Source organism: Muntiacus reevesi, chromosome 3 (genome assembly GCF_963930625.1).
Source record: "Muntiacus reevesi chromosome 3, mMunRee1.1, whole genome shotgun sequence".
NCBI lineage: Eukaryota > Metazoa > Chordata > Mammalia > Artiodactyla > Cervidae > Muntiacus > Muntiacus reevesi.
The window spans coordinates 248,369,555-248,386,544 of NC_089251.1; the positions used below are offsets into that span (position 1 = coordinate 248,369,555).

Genomic DNA, 16,990 nt, shown 5'->3' on the forward strand with positions numbered 1-16,990 from the left:
AAGGAGCAAAATGAAGCTTTCCCAACTGTCACCTTAATCTTTTATAGAAACCCTGCAACTGTGATGACAAATAATATATCTGCTGAGGAAATATATATCTGCTGTGAGGAAAACTCAAGTCTTTCTATAGTAGACTTTCTTCATTTTAATAGGCAAAACTTGACCAATAAACAACACATAGTATTACAAATAAAATACTACTGAAAGCAAAGTTGCTCAGTTGTGTCTCACTCTTTGCAACCCCATGGACTGTAGCCTACTAGTCTCCTCCATCCATGGAATTTTCCAGGCAAAAGTACTGGAGTGGGTTGCCATTTCCTTCTCCAGGGGATCTTGGAGAAGATCCTCCTGCATTGCAGGCAGATGCTTTATCATCTGAGCCACCAGGGAAGCCCATAACTGAACGAGTTGTCATTCCCAAGACTCCTCTATTCTAAGCATTTGTTTGTATCAAAGAAAACAATGCTGTATCAACTTCTGGCTTTAACTTGTAGTCAATTCAGTTTACCTTTTGATACTGAGTTTCTTCTAAGAAGGCAGATAAGATTCACTAGACACAAAAAGAAGAAAAAAAAAAAGAAAAAGATTCACTAGACACACAATTGCTCAATGTGAGGCTTACTGACAATCAAAAATTGCCTCCCTAATCCCAACACCCATTTAATAAGGGTTCAATTCCTAAAAACCTGACATGATTTATTTTTAGATCCAGGTGTGTAAGACCAGCCAGGTTAGTCTTGGAAGGTAATACTGCTTCCACTATTGTAATTCATGTTAGCCCTTAAAAACATAAAACCATCTTAAGTAATTAACTATCCTGATTTAATCTTATTTCATAGAAGCTCAAAGCACTCCAACTTTTCCCCTTTATATGAATAAACTAAAGCCCTATAATTTACAATGTGCAAAACATTAAAATAATTCCCATAAAAATTATATTAGCATATTTTCCATCACCAGGGACTGGTACAGCCTCCTCCTGAATACATGTTCTTCTCAGTGATGATCGAAATTTAAATTTAGGTAAATACAAATCACAGCAAAAATAAAGTTTTCCTCTTTAATGAAATGACTTTGGAAATAACATACATTTCCATGACACCAACACTACAGTTTGCGGAGTCACAGTAAGATACACAGAATTATATCCGTAATTAATATGAATGCCAACATTTGAAGCAGTAATTTCTGTTACATGGCAAACAAAATCAAGAAAGCAACCATCAAACAAAAGAGACCCATAGCTTCAGACAAGGCAAATCCCAGGATAGCATATGAGAACAGCTGCTGCTTCAGTGAAGGGTTTCTAAAAGAGACAACACATACCATTGTTACTTTAAAATATTATTCAAATTTTAGCATGGTTGACAAATGTTAAAGAACCAGATTATTAGTGTCAGGTTCTTTGTAAGCTGAAAAGTACTGGCACAGCGTTCTGCCCAGATCTCTTATGGTTCTGCCTGTGACATTCATTTCCCCTAATTCCTAATCAAATGGTTAAAGGGGGGCATTATCTCCCTATGTCAATGGTCAGTCTTCATCCATTATGAAGGATTCTGACCTTCTTATCCCCGTAAAAGTATGTTTAAGATTTGATAGTTTAAATAAAAGGTCTTAAATAATAAGATGGAAACTGGTATTCTTTTAAAGCATGAGCTGTCTTACTTTGACTTTAGACAATGAGCTTCTCTAGTCCTTAAAAGGTAAACTGGAGTCTCTCTAGGGGGTTTTGGGAGCAGTGATAATGCATGCAAAGTACTCAAAATGTAATGCAAGACACAGAAAGGCACTTAATAGAAAGTAGCTATTATTAGTTCACTAGTTTTCTAAGTTTCCAACTATTTCAAACATGTTTTCAAACTATTTATTTGGCAATAGAAATTACCTGGCATAACCAATGATGAGACTGCCGAAGACTGTTCCAATACCAGCACCAGAACCAGCCACTCCTACTGTGGCAGCACCTGCACCGATAAATTTGGCTGCAGTATCAATGTCTCTGTTGACCGCACTGGTCTGAAACTCCCTTTGGATTAACTGAGACACACCATTCTGGGTTCCATTAAATACTGTAGAGCCCTAGACAGCAGGAAATAAAGGCAAAGGTCAAATTAGTAATCACAGTTAGCTATTTTAATCATGGTACTGTCAAAATGATAACCACTTCTCTATATTTGTAGCTGAGTTTGAATAGAAGATGGTGTGGCACAATGGAAAACTCTAGGGCTTACAATAATTCCAGTCTTGCAGAAAAGGAACAACAGTATATATACCACATAAGGTCTTTGAAAATTAAGAAACAGTGTATGTGCATATGCTTTTTAATAGAGTAGGCTGTTCAGGAACTGTTGCTATCAAAATCGTACACCAGCAACTCAAAACTATGCATTTAAGTATATATATCAATTGTATTTCCTGGCCAAAATTCAGGTGAATAGTTTTGGATAAAGTTTCTTTCATTGGCTCATCCTCTGCAAATTTTTTGGATGAAAGGGTGGAAAGGACTGCTTAAAACCATTCATTAATGAGGTTTTCCCCCTTCACTTTGATAAAGACCCTAAGACTTCTTTGGTAGCATTAGTTAATTTTACCTCTCCAGTCCTAGTCTCTGGTCGAGATAACACTGATGCAGAAATTGGTCTGTATCCAACTCTGGATCCAGCTCTGATCTATTCACGAAAAAAGATTCCATGTATTAAGACAACAGATATGACTTGAAGGACCCTTCCCACACCATGAATTCTAAAAAGGCAATCTGCAAAAATGAGTCAGAAAGATCATGACTTTTCTGTATTGATTCTTATCCTGGCTATTTGATCATTTTTCAACGTATTAATTTTGGCAAAACTTGTTAATGAAATTTTAAAATTTATTCATAATGCATTTGTAATACCCTGAACAAAACTTGTAAGTATTGCTTTTAAAATTTCAATTATTGTAGTGACACAATTCAGATCAGAAAACCAGCAATAAATACCCCACATTCTTTGGTAAGTTAAGTGGATCAACAAGTACATAAGCACTATAAACGCTTGTCATTTTAAATAGCCCATTAGTTAAAATGAGCTCTCGCTATTTCTAAGATTATTCCTATATGTCCATTAATCATAAAATTAAAAAGCAGTTTAAACAATTCCACACTGGTGGAAGAACAATCTTTTAAACAGTCTGACCATAAGGACATATTCCTGCCCTTGAGTGTCCACTAACTAAGGTCACAGAAAATTCCTTCAGAACCAAGATCTGATTCTCTAAGACAAACCCCCCAGATCTTCACACAAAGTACCCAAAAATGGTTTTGGAAATAACACTCCAGAGGCAGTAGAAACTTTGGGCTGCTGCACTAGCTGCCTCCGCCCACACAAGGTGAGGCAAAGTCCCTCCCTCTGCAGCATCGAGTTTGACCTACAGATCGTAATGGAGACCGCAGCAGCAGCAGCGAACGTAGGCCTCAAGGCCCCTTCCACCCTTCTCTGCACCCCAACCCTCGCGAGCCCGGATCCAACAGGGTGTCGGAAGAGGTGGGGGAGGGGCCGTTCCAGGACAAGAAGCAAGGAGGATTTGACCTACACCGAGCTGGGCCCGACAACTAGGCCCCGACGGTTCTCCCTAGCCAGAGTGGAGGGGAGGAGCGAAGTAAGAAACCCCACGAAGGAAAAGGAAAGGGATAAAAAAACACAGAGCTTAAGAGGCGTGAGGGAACTGTCCTGAGAGGGCCGTGAGTCCCGCGCGGAGGTGACCCATTCAACAACGTGGACGCCCGTGCCAAGAGGTCGGGTCCTCCAGCTCCGGGCCCAGTCTGGGCTACGCACCAGAGCTGGGGTGCAGGCAAGCTTGGCGCAGGCGAACATCTTGTACTCTTCGGGGCAGCGCAGCTGGAGGACTTGGGTGACAGGAGACGTGGGCTCCTCTCCCGCTTCCTCTCTGCGGAGGCAAAGAGGCTTAAGGTCAAGTGTTCTCCGAGGGCCAGTATTTCCACCCAAGTCCCTTGAGTTCCCGTGCACGCGGTCAGTTCGGGCCCAGCGCCAAACGAGGCAACGGCAGAATGAACGGGTCCCTCTGGGTCGCAGCTCCACCACGGCCAGACCCGGCTCCCGCGCCCTCCGCTTACCTTCCAGTGAGGTGGCGGCGGCCGCGGCGGCAGAGGTCGAGGGAATGGGGCTGGGCGCGCAAGCGCAGTCCCGCTCTTATTCGCACCGCAGCACCCGGATGGAGAAGGCGGGGAATTGCGGGCAGCCCGGAAGACGCTCAAGGTCACTTTGTAACAACTTTATTGGTAACCAGTCCGGAAGTACAGAGACAGCCGCCAGATGGAGTGGCGGGCAGAAGAGGGGTGAAGGAGAGACAAAAAAGTAGATATTGAAAACTAGCCCAGGGAGAGGGAACCGAACGGATTATTTCGCCTTTGATCTGAGCTGGTCGCAGGATAGTGGGACTTAATCTTTCAGTTGATTTTCTTAATGAGATTTGGCCTTTTATCAGTTGCTAGGTTTCTTTCCTAAAAGAGATCCCTTCCTGGTCATTGTTCTCTGTGAAATAGGACTCTGTGGGGAAACTATTCATTCACTGCTTAGCAGAAAGTGAAAATACATTTCTTACGGAATCTGAAAAAAAGAGTTCCAGAAGTCTGGAATAATCTTTTGGGGGAAAGTGGGCCTGACCTTCTGGGACAAGTTCAGTTCAGTTGCTCACTCGTGTCCGAGTCTTTGTGATCCCTTGGACCGCAGCACGCCAAGCCTCTCTGTCCATCACCAACTCCCAGCGCTTACTCAAACCCATGTCCATTGATGTGGTGATGCTGTCCAACCATCTCATCCTCTGTCGTCCCCTTCTCCTCCCGCCTTCACTCTTTCCCAGCCTCAGGATCTTTTCAAATGAGTCAGTTTTTCGCATCAGGTGGCCAAAGTATTGGAGTTTCAGCTTCAGTCCTTCCAATGAATATTCAGGACTGATTTCCTTTAGGATTGACTGGTTTGATCTTGCAGTTCAAGGGACTCTCAAGAGTCTTCTCCAATATCACAGTTTAAAAGCATCAATCCTTCCGTGCTCAACTTGCTTTATGATCCAACTCTCACATCCATACATGACTACTGGAAAAACCAGAGCTTTGACTAGACGGACCTTTGTTGGCAAAGTAATGTCTCTGCTTTTTAATATGCTGTCTAGGTTTGTCATAGCTTTTTTCCCAAGGAGCAAGCGTCTTTTAATTTCATGACTGCAGTCACCACCTGCAGTGATTTTGGAGCCCCCCAAAATAACACTGGGACAAAGGAATAAGCCCCCACCCCCGAAAAAAAATAAATACTGGGACAAAGGAACAAGCAAATGAATAGCTCTAAGAGCTTTGTGGCTTGGGCACAAAGTTACCTCTTGGTAAAGAGAGGGAGGTCAGTTTTTCTTCCAGCCCTGTGATTGGGAGAATTAAGGGATTGTAAATGTTTTTTCATGTAGGGCCAGGGACTAAAGAAAGTCCGAGTATTTTCAAAACTGACCCAACTGTAACACTTATTTGGGCTTCAGATGAATACAGAAATATCTCAGGAAAAACAAATGGTTCTTACTGGACTTCTGTCAGGTCTTGAGTTCTGTAAGTCTGACTTAGTAGATAACAATTATCCTCCAGTTAAAAAAAATTTCATCCCGAAACACCTTCACAGACACTAGAAATAATGTCTAATATACATATTCCTGTGCCCAGTCAAGTTGACACGTAAAATTAATCATCACAGGCCTTATACTTCAGTAATAGATTATCTTAAGGGAAAAATTATTCTAAATGAATTTGTGTATGGAGATGGCTTAGAGAAAAGCCCTTCCTCTCCAGCCATAAATCAGTAGCAGTAACTGTTGAGAAGAGGCAGGAGAAAAACCAGGCCCCCTAACAGTCTCACTTCCATGGTGCATGTGGATTAGTTGCCTATAGGAGTGAGAGGTACCCTCTGTGTCCAGGCTCCCGCCTGACATGTGTCAGCATGTCAATGAGCACATGAGTTGGCCTAGAAGAGAATAGGTCCTTTGTGGGTTCTGTGAGTTAGAGTTTAAATATTTATGAAGAATTTTAGGTGTTCAAAGAACAGATGTCCTACCTTGGAGAAAGGTGTGTGTGTGTGCATTTAAAACAGAGAGACAGAGACACAGAGAAAGACAAATAATAAGTTAGTAATAAGTATTTAATCCTGTCTACATTTTTTCTTAGACTGTGGAGTCAGTCATGTTAAGTTATGGGACATCAGAATTAGGTAATTCAGTTCAGTCACTCAGTTGTGTCCAACTCTTTGTGACCCCATGAACCGCAGCAGGCCAGGCCTCCCTGTCCATCACCAACTCCTGGAGTCCACACAAACCCATGTCCATTGAGTCGGTGATGCCATCCAACCATCTCATCCTCTGTCGTCCCCTTCTCCTCCCACCTTCAATCTTCCCCAGCATCAGGGTCCTTTCAAAAGAGTCAGTTCTTCACATCAGGTGGCCAAAGTACTGGAGTTTCAGCTTCAACATCAGTCCTTCCAATGAACAGCCAGGACTGATCTCCTTTAGGATGGACTGGTTGGATCTCCTTGCAGTCCAAAGGATTCTCAAGAGTCTTCTCCAACACCACAGTTCAAAAGTATCAATTCTTCTGCGTTCAGCTTTCTTTGTAGTCCAATTCTCACATCCATACATGACTACTGGAAAAACCATAACCTTGACTAGATGGACCTTTGTTGGCAAAGTAATGTCTCTGCTTTTTAATATGCTGTCTAGGTTGGTCATAACTTTCCTTCAAAGAAGCAAGCATCTTTTAATTTCATGGCTGCAGTCACCATCTGCAGTGATTTTGGAGCCCCCCAAAATAAAGTCAGTCACTGTTTCCACTGTTTCCCCATCCATTTGCTATGAAGTGATGGGACCGGATGCCATGATCTTAGTTTTCTGAATGTTGAGCTTTAAGCTAACTTTTTCACTCTCCTCTTTCACTTTCATCAAGAGGCTCTTTAGTTCTTCTTCACTTTCTGCCATAAGGGTGGTGTCATCTGCATATCTGAGGTTATTGATACTTCTCCCGGCAATCTTGATTCCAGCTTGTGCTTCATAATATTTGATAATATCTGGGTGATGATTGCACGAGGAAGAAAGGAATGGGGCAGTAAAAAGAAGTATGAAAGATAATTTCTAAATAAATCCTTCCCTATCCTGCATGCTTCTGTGCAATGTGACTTTGCTACTCATCATATGTAATCTACTGCTTGATAATTAATATATAAATATCATTTACATTAAAAGAAAATGAATACATATGAATATGAGATCATGTTCCTCTGCTGACTCTAACCCATCTCGAAGTAAGTAACTTACTCCTTTTCCAGTTAATATGTCAGATACTGCTAGTTACCTCTTTAGCATTTATTCTCCCTTTCTCTCTTACTTACAGGATCCTGCTCCCAGTTAAAAAAGTACTGAGCTTCCCAGGTTCACTTACAGTTAGGAATTATCAATGGTTTGTGAGTTGAAGTTACTTGGCAGTGCCTCTAAGAATGCTTAGAAAGAAGTTAGAGGCAACTGGTTCATTTTTTTCTTTCCCTTTCTTTTTCCTGCCTGGAATATGAACCCAGTGTCTGGAGGTGAAGCAGCAATCTTGCAACCATGAGTCCAGAAGCCACACATTAAGTATGGAGAAGCTGGGAAAGAAAAGGAGCTGGATACCACTCAACCATAAAAAAGAATGAAATTATGCCATTTGAAATAACAAGGATGGGCTTGGAGGGCATTATACTAAGTGAAATAAGTCAGGCAGAGAAAGACAAATACTATATGATATCACTTATATGTGGAATATAAAAAATAAAGCAAGGTTGTGAGTTTAACAAAAAAGAAGCAGTTAGAGATATAGAGAACAACCTAGTGATTACCACTGGGGAGAGGGGAAGGAGAATTGGGAAGACAGGGGAAGGGGATGAAAAAGTACAAACAATTATATATAAAATAAATAAGCTACAAGGATATACTATACTGCACAGGGAATATAGCCAATATTTTATATGACTGTAAATATAGCATAATCCTTAAAAATTGTTAATCACTATGTTGTACACCTGGAACTTTACTATACATCAACCATGCTTCAACTAAAAAATAAATAAATAAGGAGTCTGAGTTCTTAACTTTTTAAAAGAGTAGCTACAGTAGCCCTTAACTGCCTAGTTATGGATTTCATGGTACAGGAGAAAATCAATCTGTTTGGTTAAGCCAATGAAGTCAGTTCTCTGTTATGCGCAGCTGAACACAATCCAAACTGATACATAATTCTGTAGATTTACACCTGAAACTTTTTTGGATTTTGGGCTGTGATTATAGTGGTCTGTTCTCTCACAGAATTTACATTAACTTATATCTGTCTTTTCCCCCATTATCTGCTAGGTATTTCTGCTGGAACAAACCACAAGACAGAAATCATATTAGTAATTTGAACAGGGAAAATTTAATACAAACTTTGTTAACCAGTAAAAGGTATCTAAGTACTAAAAATGGGAGAGTGTATTCTAAGGGGTCTAGAAGCAGGAATGATAAGAACAGCTGCTATCCTCGGCTGAGGAAGAGTGAACAGTAAAGGAGAATTTAGAGATTTAGAGGAGAGGGCACGGCTGTCACAGGAACGTGCAGTCCACAGTCCACTTGTGGTAAAGAAACTTGCTGGAGGCAGAAGCCACACAAGTGAACCATGAGGATTGCTGAGGTGAACACAACCAGGCCTCTGCTGCAAGCCAGTCCACCTGAAGAAGAAAGGAAAGTCCTTCCTGTTGGTCTGGCTTCACAGTGTCTTGCCAGCACCCTCTATTGGCCAAACCTAACATTCTGCCAGTTGTCATAGTGGAAATGCCTATAGGGTCCAGTTGCAGAACAGAAACAAGGCAAAGAAGCGTGGATTTCTAGCTGAGAGTCATAAGTTATTAACTAACAGAGATAGTAAGATTTTTAAGGGCAGGAATAAGGTCTAATTCATATTTATGTCTTCCACAGCAGCTAACATAGAGTATTAAGCATAGTAGTCACTCAAGAAATGTTTGCTCAGTAGTAACTAAGGTACTTAGTATGGTTGAAGTAACTTGCAAAAATTTATTCTTCTAACTAAAATTTTAGACTGTTGGACAACCTGGAATGAACACTAGAATTTCTTTTTCTTACTCATATTGCAAAATTCAAACTTAGAGAACTCGAGGATATTTTCTTTTTTTTTTTAATTTGTGGCATGAGTTTGTTCAAATAAACATTCTATGTGTGTACCTAAGAAGGATTCTGTATTTATAGTCTTGTGTACCTAAAGAATTGATTAAAAAAATAAAACAATAAAGTCCTTTATTGACCTGTTCTATGATACGAAGGGGCTGCCCAGGTGGCTCAGTAGTAAAGAATCCACTAGCCATTGCAGGAGATGCAGGAGATGCAGTTTCAATCCCTGGGTCTGGAAGATCCCCTGGAGTAGGAAATGGCAGCCCATTTCAGTATCCTTGCTTGGAGAATCCCATGGACAGAGGAGCCTGGTGGGCTACAGTCCAGGGTGTCACAAAGAGTTGGACACAACTGAGCTTGCCTGGAGAATCCCTTGGACAGAGGAGAATGGAGGGTTATAGTCCTTAGGGTAGCAAAGAGCAAGACACGACTGAATCGACTGAACCTGCGTACATGCATGCGTGACTGACTGAGCACGCACAGCACACGTGATACAATAGAATGTTGGCAGACGTGGGACACGAGCAGAAGCAGAATAGGCCCTGGGCTGGCTTGTGAGGCCGGCAAGGTCTGTTGGTGGTTAGTCATTGACTTTTTTCTCAAAGCCTCTGCTCTGTCAGTGGGCAACTGACTCTCTGCCCGCACCTTGTACTTGCTTGGTGTCTCGTGGCTATGTTAGGCTCTCCATGGCAACAGCTACTGATGCTATCTCTTTCCAGGTAGTTTCCACTTCTGAGCTCTTACCCATGTGAAATCTAACTTATTGCTTGCTTCAGCAGTGCATATACCAAAATTGTAATGATACAGAGAAAACTAGCGTGGCACCTGTGCAAGGGTGACACTCAAATCCATCATGTATTCCATATTTTTATAGTCTGCTACTATTAACCTCACAAGTGGAGAAGGAATGTGAATGCATCTAAGAAGGGGAGAGAATTACAAATACATTTCCTCCTATGTTTTAAAAGTAGAAGTTTCAAAAATGGTTCCCAATATGAGAAGGAATGGATTGAAGGGAACAGGAATAGATGCTAACCCTCTTCGAGTATACTTTGCTTTCTGGATTTGGGTTTGGAACCATGCAACTCATTTAAAAAAGTGAAAAAAAATTAAATCCCCTATAAGTTGAAACAAACAAATTCTACTGTTTCTAGTTGGTAGCATAACCACAATTTACTCTTTGTAGGTACAAAGAGTCCAGAAATGGACAAAAAGAACAAACAATTCCTTGATCATCAGCTTCATGCTCTCTGACCCCTTTGCTGTTCCTGCAGCACCCCAACCATACTGCCCCATAGAACCGCATGTTTTGCTCCTTTAGTTTGGAACACCTTATGTTTACTGGGCTTAACCTCCACTTCATTCAAGTTTTTCCTCAAGTCACATCTTAAGTGTGGCTTTCCTGCATCCTTTACCTAACTATATTTCTCCATGGCTGTTGTTGCTACCTTGGCATCATTTATGGCCTGTTTGTTTGTATCTCACATTAGACTCTAACTTCTTAAAGAGAAGGGAATACCAGACCACCTAACCTGCCTCCTGAGAAATCTGTATGCAGGTCAAGAAGCAACAGCTAGAACTGGACATGGAACAACAGACTGGTTCCAAACCAGTAAAGGAGTACGTCAAGGCTGTATATTGTCACCCTACTTACTTAACTTATATGTAGAGTACATCATGAGAAATTCTGGGCTGGATGAAGCACAAGCTGGAATCAAGATTGCCGGGAGAAATATCAATAATCTCAGATATGCAGATTGACGCCACACTTATGGCAGAAAGCAAAGAAGAACTAAAGAGCCTCTTGATGAAAGTGAAAGAGGAGAGTGAAAAAGTTGGCTTAAAGCTCAACATTTAGAAAACTAAGATCATGGCATCTGGTCTCATCACTTCATGGCAAATGGATGGGGAAACAATGGAAACAGTGACAGATTTTATTTATTGGGGCTCCAAATCACTGCAGATGGTGATTGCAGCCATGAAATTAAAAGACGCTTGCTCCTTGGAAGAAAAGCTATGACAAACCTAGAGAGCATATTAAAAAGCAGAGACATTACTTTGCCAACAAAGGTCTGTCTAGCCAAAGGTCTGGTTTTTCCAGTAGTCATGTATGGATATAAGAGTTGGATCATGAAGAAAGCTGAGCTTTGAAGAATTGACACTTTTGAACTGTGGTGTTGGAGAAGACTCTTGAGAGTCCCTTGGACTGCAAGGAGATCCAACCAGTCCATCCTAAAGGAGATCAGTTCTGGGTGTTCATTGGAAGGACTGATGTTGAAGCTGAAACTCCAGTACTTTGGCCGCCTGATGCGAAGTACTGACTCTTTTGAAAGGACCCTGATGCTGGGAAAGATTGAAGGTGGGAGGAGAAGGGGACGACAGAGGATGAGATGGTTGAATGGCATCACCGACTCAATGGTCTTGAGTTTGAGTAAACTCCGGGAGTTGGTGATGGACAGGGAGACCTGGTGTGCTGCAGTCCATGGGGTCACAAAGAGTCGGACACGACTGAGTGATTGAACTGAACTGATATGAGAGCAGGGACTTTGTTTTGTTTATTGCTATATCTACATAGCCTAGAACTTGCCTGACCTATTATAGGCACTCACTACATTTTTAAGCAATGAGGTTGGAAAAGGAAAGGAGAAACTGTTAAATTTTCTTCACATGTGCATGCTTACCCTTTGTGTTATTTGATATGTTACCATAAGCATGAACTTCAACAGTTAGAAAAGCAATATGTTAGGAAAGTTTTAATTTATGATAACTGATAAATGTATTATATTATCCCCTCTGTGGCAGCTGCATTAATGAAACCAAAGGGAAGCATTCTTAAATGTTGAATTTCAGTTGTTGGTGATGGGCCTGGGTGTACTTTTAGGCAGTAGCCCATCCAATACATTTCAAATTATATTCAAACTCTAATCTATTCATGGTAAGGCTATTCCTGTTTTAAAGCATCATGTATGTGTGGATGTGGGTGTGTACACCTTCTTATCTATATATTGGCTGGAGTTTCTTGTAGTCTTTTATGTGATAGGAAGGTATACTGTCAGTTTCAGCTATATGTGTGTGTATATACATTTAAACACACACACACACACACACACACACACACGCATGCCATGCCACGTGGTCTGTGGGACCTCAGTTCTCCAACCAAGGATTGAACCTGGGCCATGGAAGTGAAAGCACTGAATCCTAACCACTTGACCACCTGGCAACTCCCGTATTACTCTACTTTTATTTAGTTTTTCACATTTTTTGTTCTTCAGATTCATGTGTCAATCATTCATTCAACAAGTATTTTATTTATTTTATATAACTGTGAGCCTGCTTTCTAAAAGGATTTTCTTTGCTGAGAATTCTAGAATAAAATATGTAGTAATTAAGGTAAAATTAAAAGCCTTTTTTTTCCTGGCCCCCTACTACTTTGCTATTGAAATCCTCTGGTCTTCTATAGGTTTTCATGCTACTCTCTCAATTCATCCCACCCTTGTAACTTTGGCTGCTTTGCCTGGCAAGGGGACTTTTGAGCCTTCAGTTACTTCCTATATATATCAATAAAATACATGCTACGCAAATTCAGCTGAAGGTTAAAAACAAAACAAATGGTCGGGGCGGGGGCAGACCAAGTGCAGTGTTAAGAATTAGGACCAAGTTTTGTTAACTGTCTCTATTTGCTATCGTTGCTCCACGATTATCTAGACAAATAGTATTTCCCTTGAGATCTGATACTTCCTTCCCACATTACACTTCTCTTGCCTTGGAGTTTTTATTTAATTTGGACTTCTAACCTGCCAGAATAGTAACCCTTTTGGCCTACTCATCCCATGCTTCAACATCCAACCAATTTTCTCTTAAAAACCATCAGGAAAAGAATCCCACCAAAATTGTCTTTCTAAAATAGTATAAGTACTGTATAACTATAGGCTTATAAATAATCTTAGCAATATAAAATTATAGCCAGCAAAATCATAACTGTTGTATATCCTCCTCCCCAATATTGGTTTCCTCCTTAAAAATAAAAATTATTAACAGTACAGTGTGTACCTTTCTGGGCTTTCTTGGTGCCTCAGATGGAAAAGAATCTGCCTGCAATGTAGGAGACCCAGGTTCGAGCCCTGGGTGGGGAAGATCCCCTGGAGAAGGGCATAGCTCCCAGTATTCTTGCCTGGGTAATTCCATGGACAGTGGAGGCTGGTAGGCTGTAGTTCATGGAGTTGCAAACTTTCACTGTATTTTTACATGGAAAAAATTGGACATGACTGAGCATCTGAGCATATGGAAATATTGATATATATGAATAGAGATGTTAATTTTATTAAAAATTTATCTTATTTTCAATGAATAGTGCTGGGAAAATTGGATATTTGCATGTGAAATACTGCAAATCTTACCTTATACCATATACAAAAATTAACTCAAAATGAATCAAAGACCTAAATGTAAGATCTGAAACTATAAAACCCTTAGAAAATATAGGGTAAAAATCTCCATGACAATGGGTTTTGTGATGATTTCTTGGATATGAAACCAAAAGCCAGGCAACAAAAGAAAAAGACATATAAATTGGGTTTCATTGAAATTAAAAATTATATGCATCAAAGGACATTATCTAGAGAGTGAAAGAACAACCCACATAATGGAAGAAAATATTAAAAATCTTATCTCTGATAAGGTATTAATATTCAGAATATGTAAAGAACCCCTACAACTAAACAACAAACCCCTCAAACAACCTAATCTAAATATGAAAAAAGGAATTCAATAGGTGTTTTGCCAAACAAGATATACAAATGGCCAATAGGCACATAAAAAGATATACAACATCACTAGTCATTAGCGAAATGCAAGTCAAAACCACAATAAGACACCATTTCATACCAATAAGAAAGACTATGATCCAAAACAATGAACAATAACAATTGTTGATTAGGATGCAAACACACTGGAATCCTGGAGCAGTGATCATTGGAATGTAAAATGGTGTAGCTGCTATTGAAGACAATGTGATGTCTCTTCTAAAAAGCTAAATAAAGAGTTACCATATGATCCACAGTTCCACTTCTAAGTATATACTCAAAATAATTGAAAGCAGGGGCTCAGATACTTGTACATCTGTTTATAGCAGCATTACTCAGCACATTCCAAAAGGTGGAAATAATACAAATGTCCATCAACAAATGAATGGATAAGCAAAGTGTGGCATATACATACAATGGGATATGTATGCTGGAGAAGGTGTGGAGAAAAGGGAACCCTCCTATACTGTTGGTGGGAGTGTAAGTTGGTGCAGCCACTATGAGAAACAGTATGAAGTTTCCTTAAATACTAAGGAATGTAGAGTTACCTATGATCTAGGAATCCCACTTCTGGGCATCTCTCTGAAGAAAGCTCTAAATCGAAAAGATGTATGTACCTCAGTGTTCATAATAGCACTATTTACAATAGCCAAGACATGGAAGCAACCTAAGTGTACATCAACAGATGAATGGATAAAGAAGATACACCTTCTTTATCCATTCACAAATGGAATATTACAACAGACTAATACTCAGTCATAATAAAGGATGAAATATTTCCATTTGCAACAACATGGATGGACCTAGAGATTATCATACTAAGTGAAATCAAGTCGGACAGAGAAAAACAAGTATCATGTGATATGACGTATATGTGGAATCCAAAAAAAAAAAAGTGATACTAGTAAACTTATGTACGAAACAGAAACTGAGTCATAGAAAACAAACTTAAATGGGGAAAGGGAGTATTGCTGTTCTGTTGCTGAGTCATATCTGACCCTTTGCAACCCCATGGACTGTAGCATGCCAGGCTCCTCTGTCCTCCACTATCTCCTGGAGTTTGCTCAAATTCATGTCCATTGAGTCAGTGATGTTATTAAACCATCTCATCCTCTGCCGCCCCTGTTCTCCTTTTGTTTTCAATCTTTCCCAGCATCAGGGGCTTTTTCAATGAGTCAGCTCTTCGCATCAGGTGGCCAAAGTAGTGAAGCTTCACGTTCAGCATCAGTCCTTTCAATGAATATTCAGGGTTGATTTCCTTTAGGATTGACTGGTTTGATCTCCATACAGTCCAAGGGACTCTCAGGAGTCTTCTCCAGCACCACAGTACGAAAGCATCAGTTATTTGGCTCTCAGCCTGCTTTCTGGTACAACTCTCACAGCTAAACATGACTATTAGAAAAACCATATCTTTGACTATATGGACCTGTGTTGGCAAAGTGATGTCTCTCTCTCTCTCTTTTTTTGCAGTCCCTAAGTTTTTATTAACATGAGTTTCCAAAAACAAGCATCGATATTAGTGTGGGAGGAGAGGGAAGGGGAGGGAGAAGGAAGACTGCTTTACTGGTAATAAAGCGCCAAGGTTCATCCATCATGGATTTCATAGTCCCCCAGAGAAACCTGGTCCTTAAAAATCGTGTACCACTTCTTCAAACCAATCTTGTTCCAATGGGTGCCAGTTTGGGCTGTGATCAGCTTTTTAAGGTCCCCAATGGTGTCATCAATATTGCATGTAACACGAACCTTCTTTCCCAGATGGTCATTGCAAACAACTTCAATCATCCTGGCTGGAGCTTAAATTGCCTAGAACTGACTGACACCACAACCTCCTCACTCGAGTTGATGTCTCTGCTTTTTAATACGCTATCTAGGTTTGTCATAATTTTCCTTTCAAGGAGGAGGCGTCTTTTAATTTTGTGGGTGCAGGCACCATCTGCAGTAATTCTGGAGCCCAAGAAAATAAAATCTGTCACTGTTTCCTCTTTCCCCTCTTCTACTTGCCATGAAGTAATGGGACTGGATGCCATGATCTTAGTTTTTTGAATGCTGGGTTTCAAGCTAGCTTTTTCACTCTCCTCTTTCACACTCATCAAGAGGCTCTTTAGTTTTTCTTCACTTTCTGCCATTAGAGTGGCATCATCTGCATAGCAAAGGTTGTTGATACTTTTCCTAGCAGTCTTGATTTCAATCACAAGCAAGCTTGGGATTCATCCAGACTGGCATTTCACATGATGTACTCATGAGTACATCACATCATGTGAAATGCAGGGTGTCAGTATACAACCTTGTGGTACTCCTTTCCCAATTTTGAACCAGTCCATTGTTCCATGTCTGGTTCTAACTGTTGCTTCTTGACCACATATAGGTTTCTCAGGAGACAGGCAAAGTGGTCTGGTATTCCCATTTATTTAAGAATTTTCCAGTCTGTTGTGATCCACATAGTCAAAGACTTTCACGTAGTCAGTGGAGTAGAAGTGTTTTTTTCTGGAACTTGCTTGCTTTCTCCATGATCCAAGGAATGTTGGCAATTTGATCTCTGGTTCCTCCGTCTCTTTGAAACCCAGCTTGAAGATCTGGAAGTTCTCAGTTCATGTACTACTGAAACCTAGCTTGAAGGATTTTGAGCATAACCTTGCTAGCATGTGAAAAGAGTACAACTCTACAGTAGTTTGCACATTCTTTGGCATTGCCCTTCTTGGGATTGGAATGAAAACTGACATTTTTCAATTCTGTGGCCACTGCTGAGTTTTCCAAATTTGCTGACATATTGAGTGCAACACTCAAACAGCATCATTTCTGGATTTGAACTAGCTCAAATCCACTAGTTTTGTTCATAGTAATGCTTCCTAAGGCTCACTTGAATTCACATTCCATGATGTCTAGCTCTAGGTGAGTGATTACATCATTGTGGTTATATGGGTCATTAAGACTTTCTTGTACAGTTCTTCTGTGTATTCTTGCCACCTCTTCTTAATATC

At 40.4% G+C, this 16,990-nt stretch overlaps 1 protein-coding gene, 1 non-coding gene and 1 pseudogene across 2 annotated transcripts; 1 reads left to right on the plus strand and 2 right to left on the minus strand.

Moving 5' to 3' along the window:
• Positions 1 to 1,046: 1,046 nt before the first annotated feature.
• On the minus strand, positions 1,047 to 4,227 carry ATP5MC3 (ATP synthase membrane subunit c locus 3). Its single transcript, XM_065931791.1, has 5 exons — positions 4,112 to 4,227; positions 3,813 to 3,924; positions 2,592 to 2,669; positions 1,886 to 2,079; positions 1,047 to 1,306 (listed from the first exon to the last, which is right to left on the minus strand). Exons 2-5 carry the CDS (start codon positions 3,849 to 3,851, stop codon positions 1,192 to 1,194), a joined length of 426 nt encoding a protein of 141 aa, XP_065787863.1. The 5' UTR covers positions 3,852 to 3,924; positions 4,112 to 4,227; the 3' UTR covers positions 1,047 to 1,191.
• A 5,745-nt stretch (positions 4,228 to 9,972) lies between these two features.
• Positions 9,973 to 10,077, plus strand: LOC136165720 (U6 spliceosomal RNA). Its single transcript, XR_010662717.1, has one exon. It is a non-coding gene; the product is annotated as a U6 spliceosomal RNA (small nuclear RNA).
• A 5,519-nt stretch (positions 10,078 to 15,596) lies between these two features.
• On the minus strand, positions 15,597 to 15,794 carry LOC136163482 (ubiquitin-like protein 5 pseudogene; annotated as a pseudogene).
• Between the last annotated feature and the right edge of the window lie 1,196 nt (positions 15,795 to 16,990).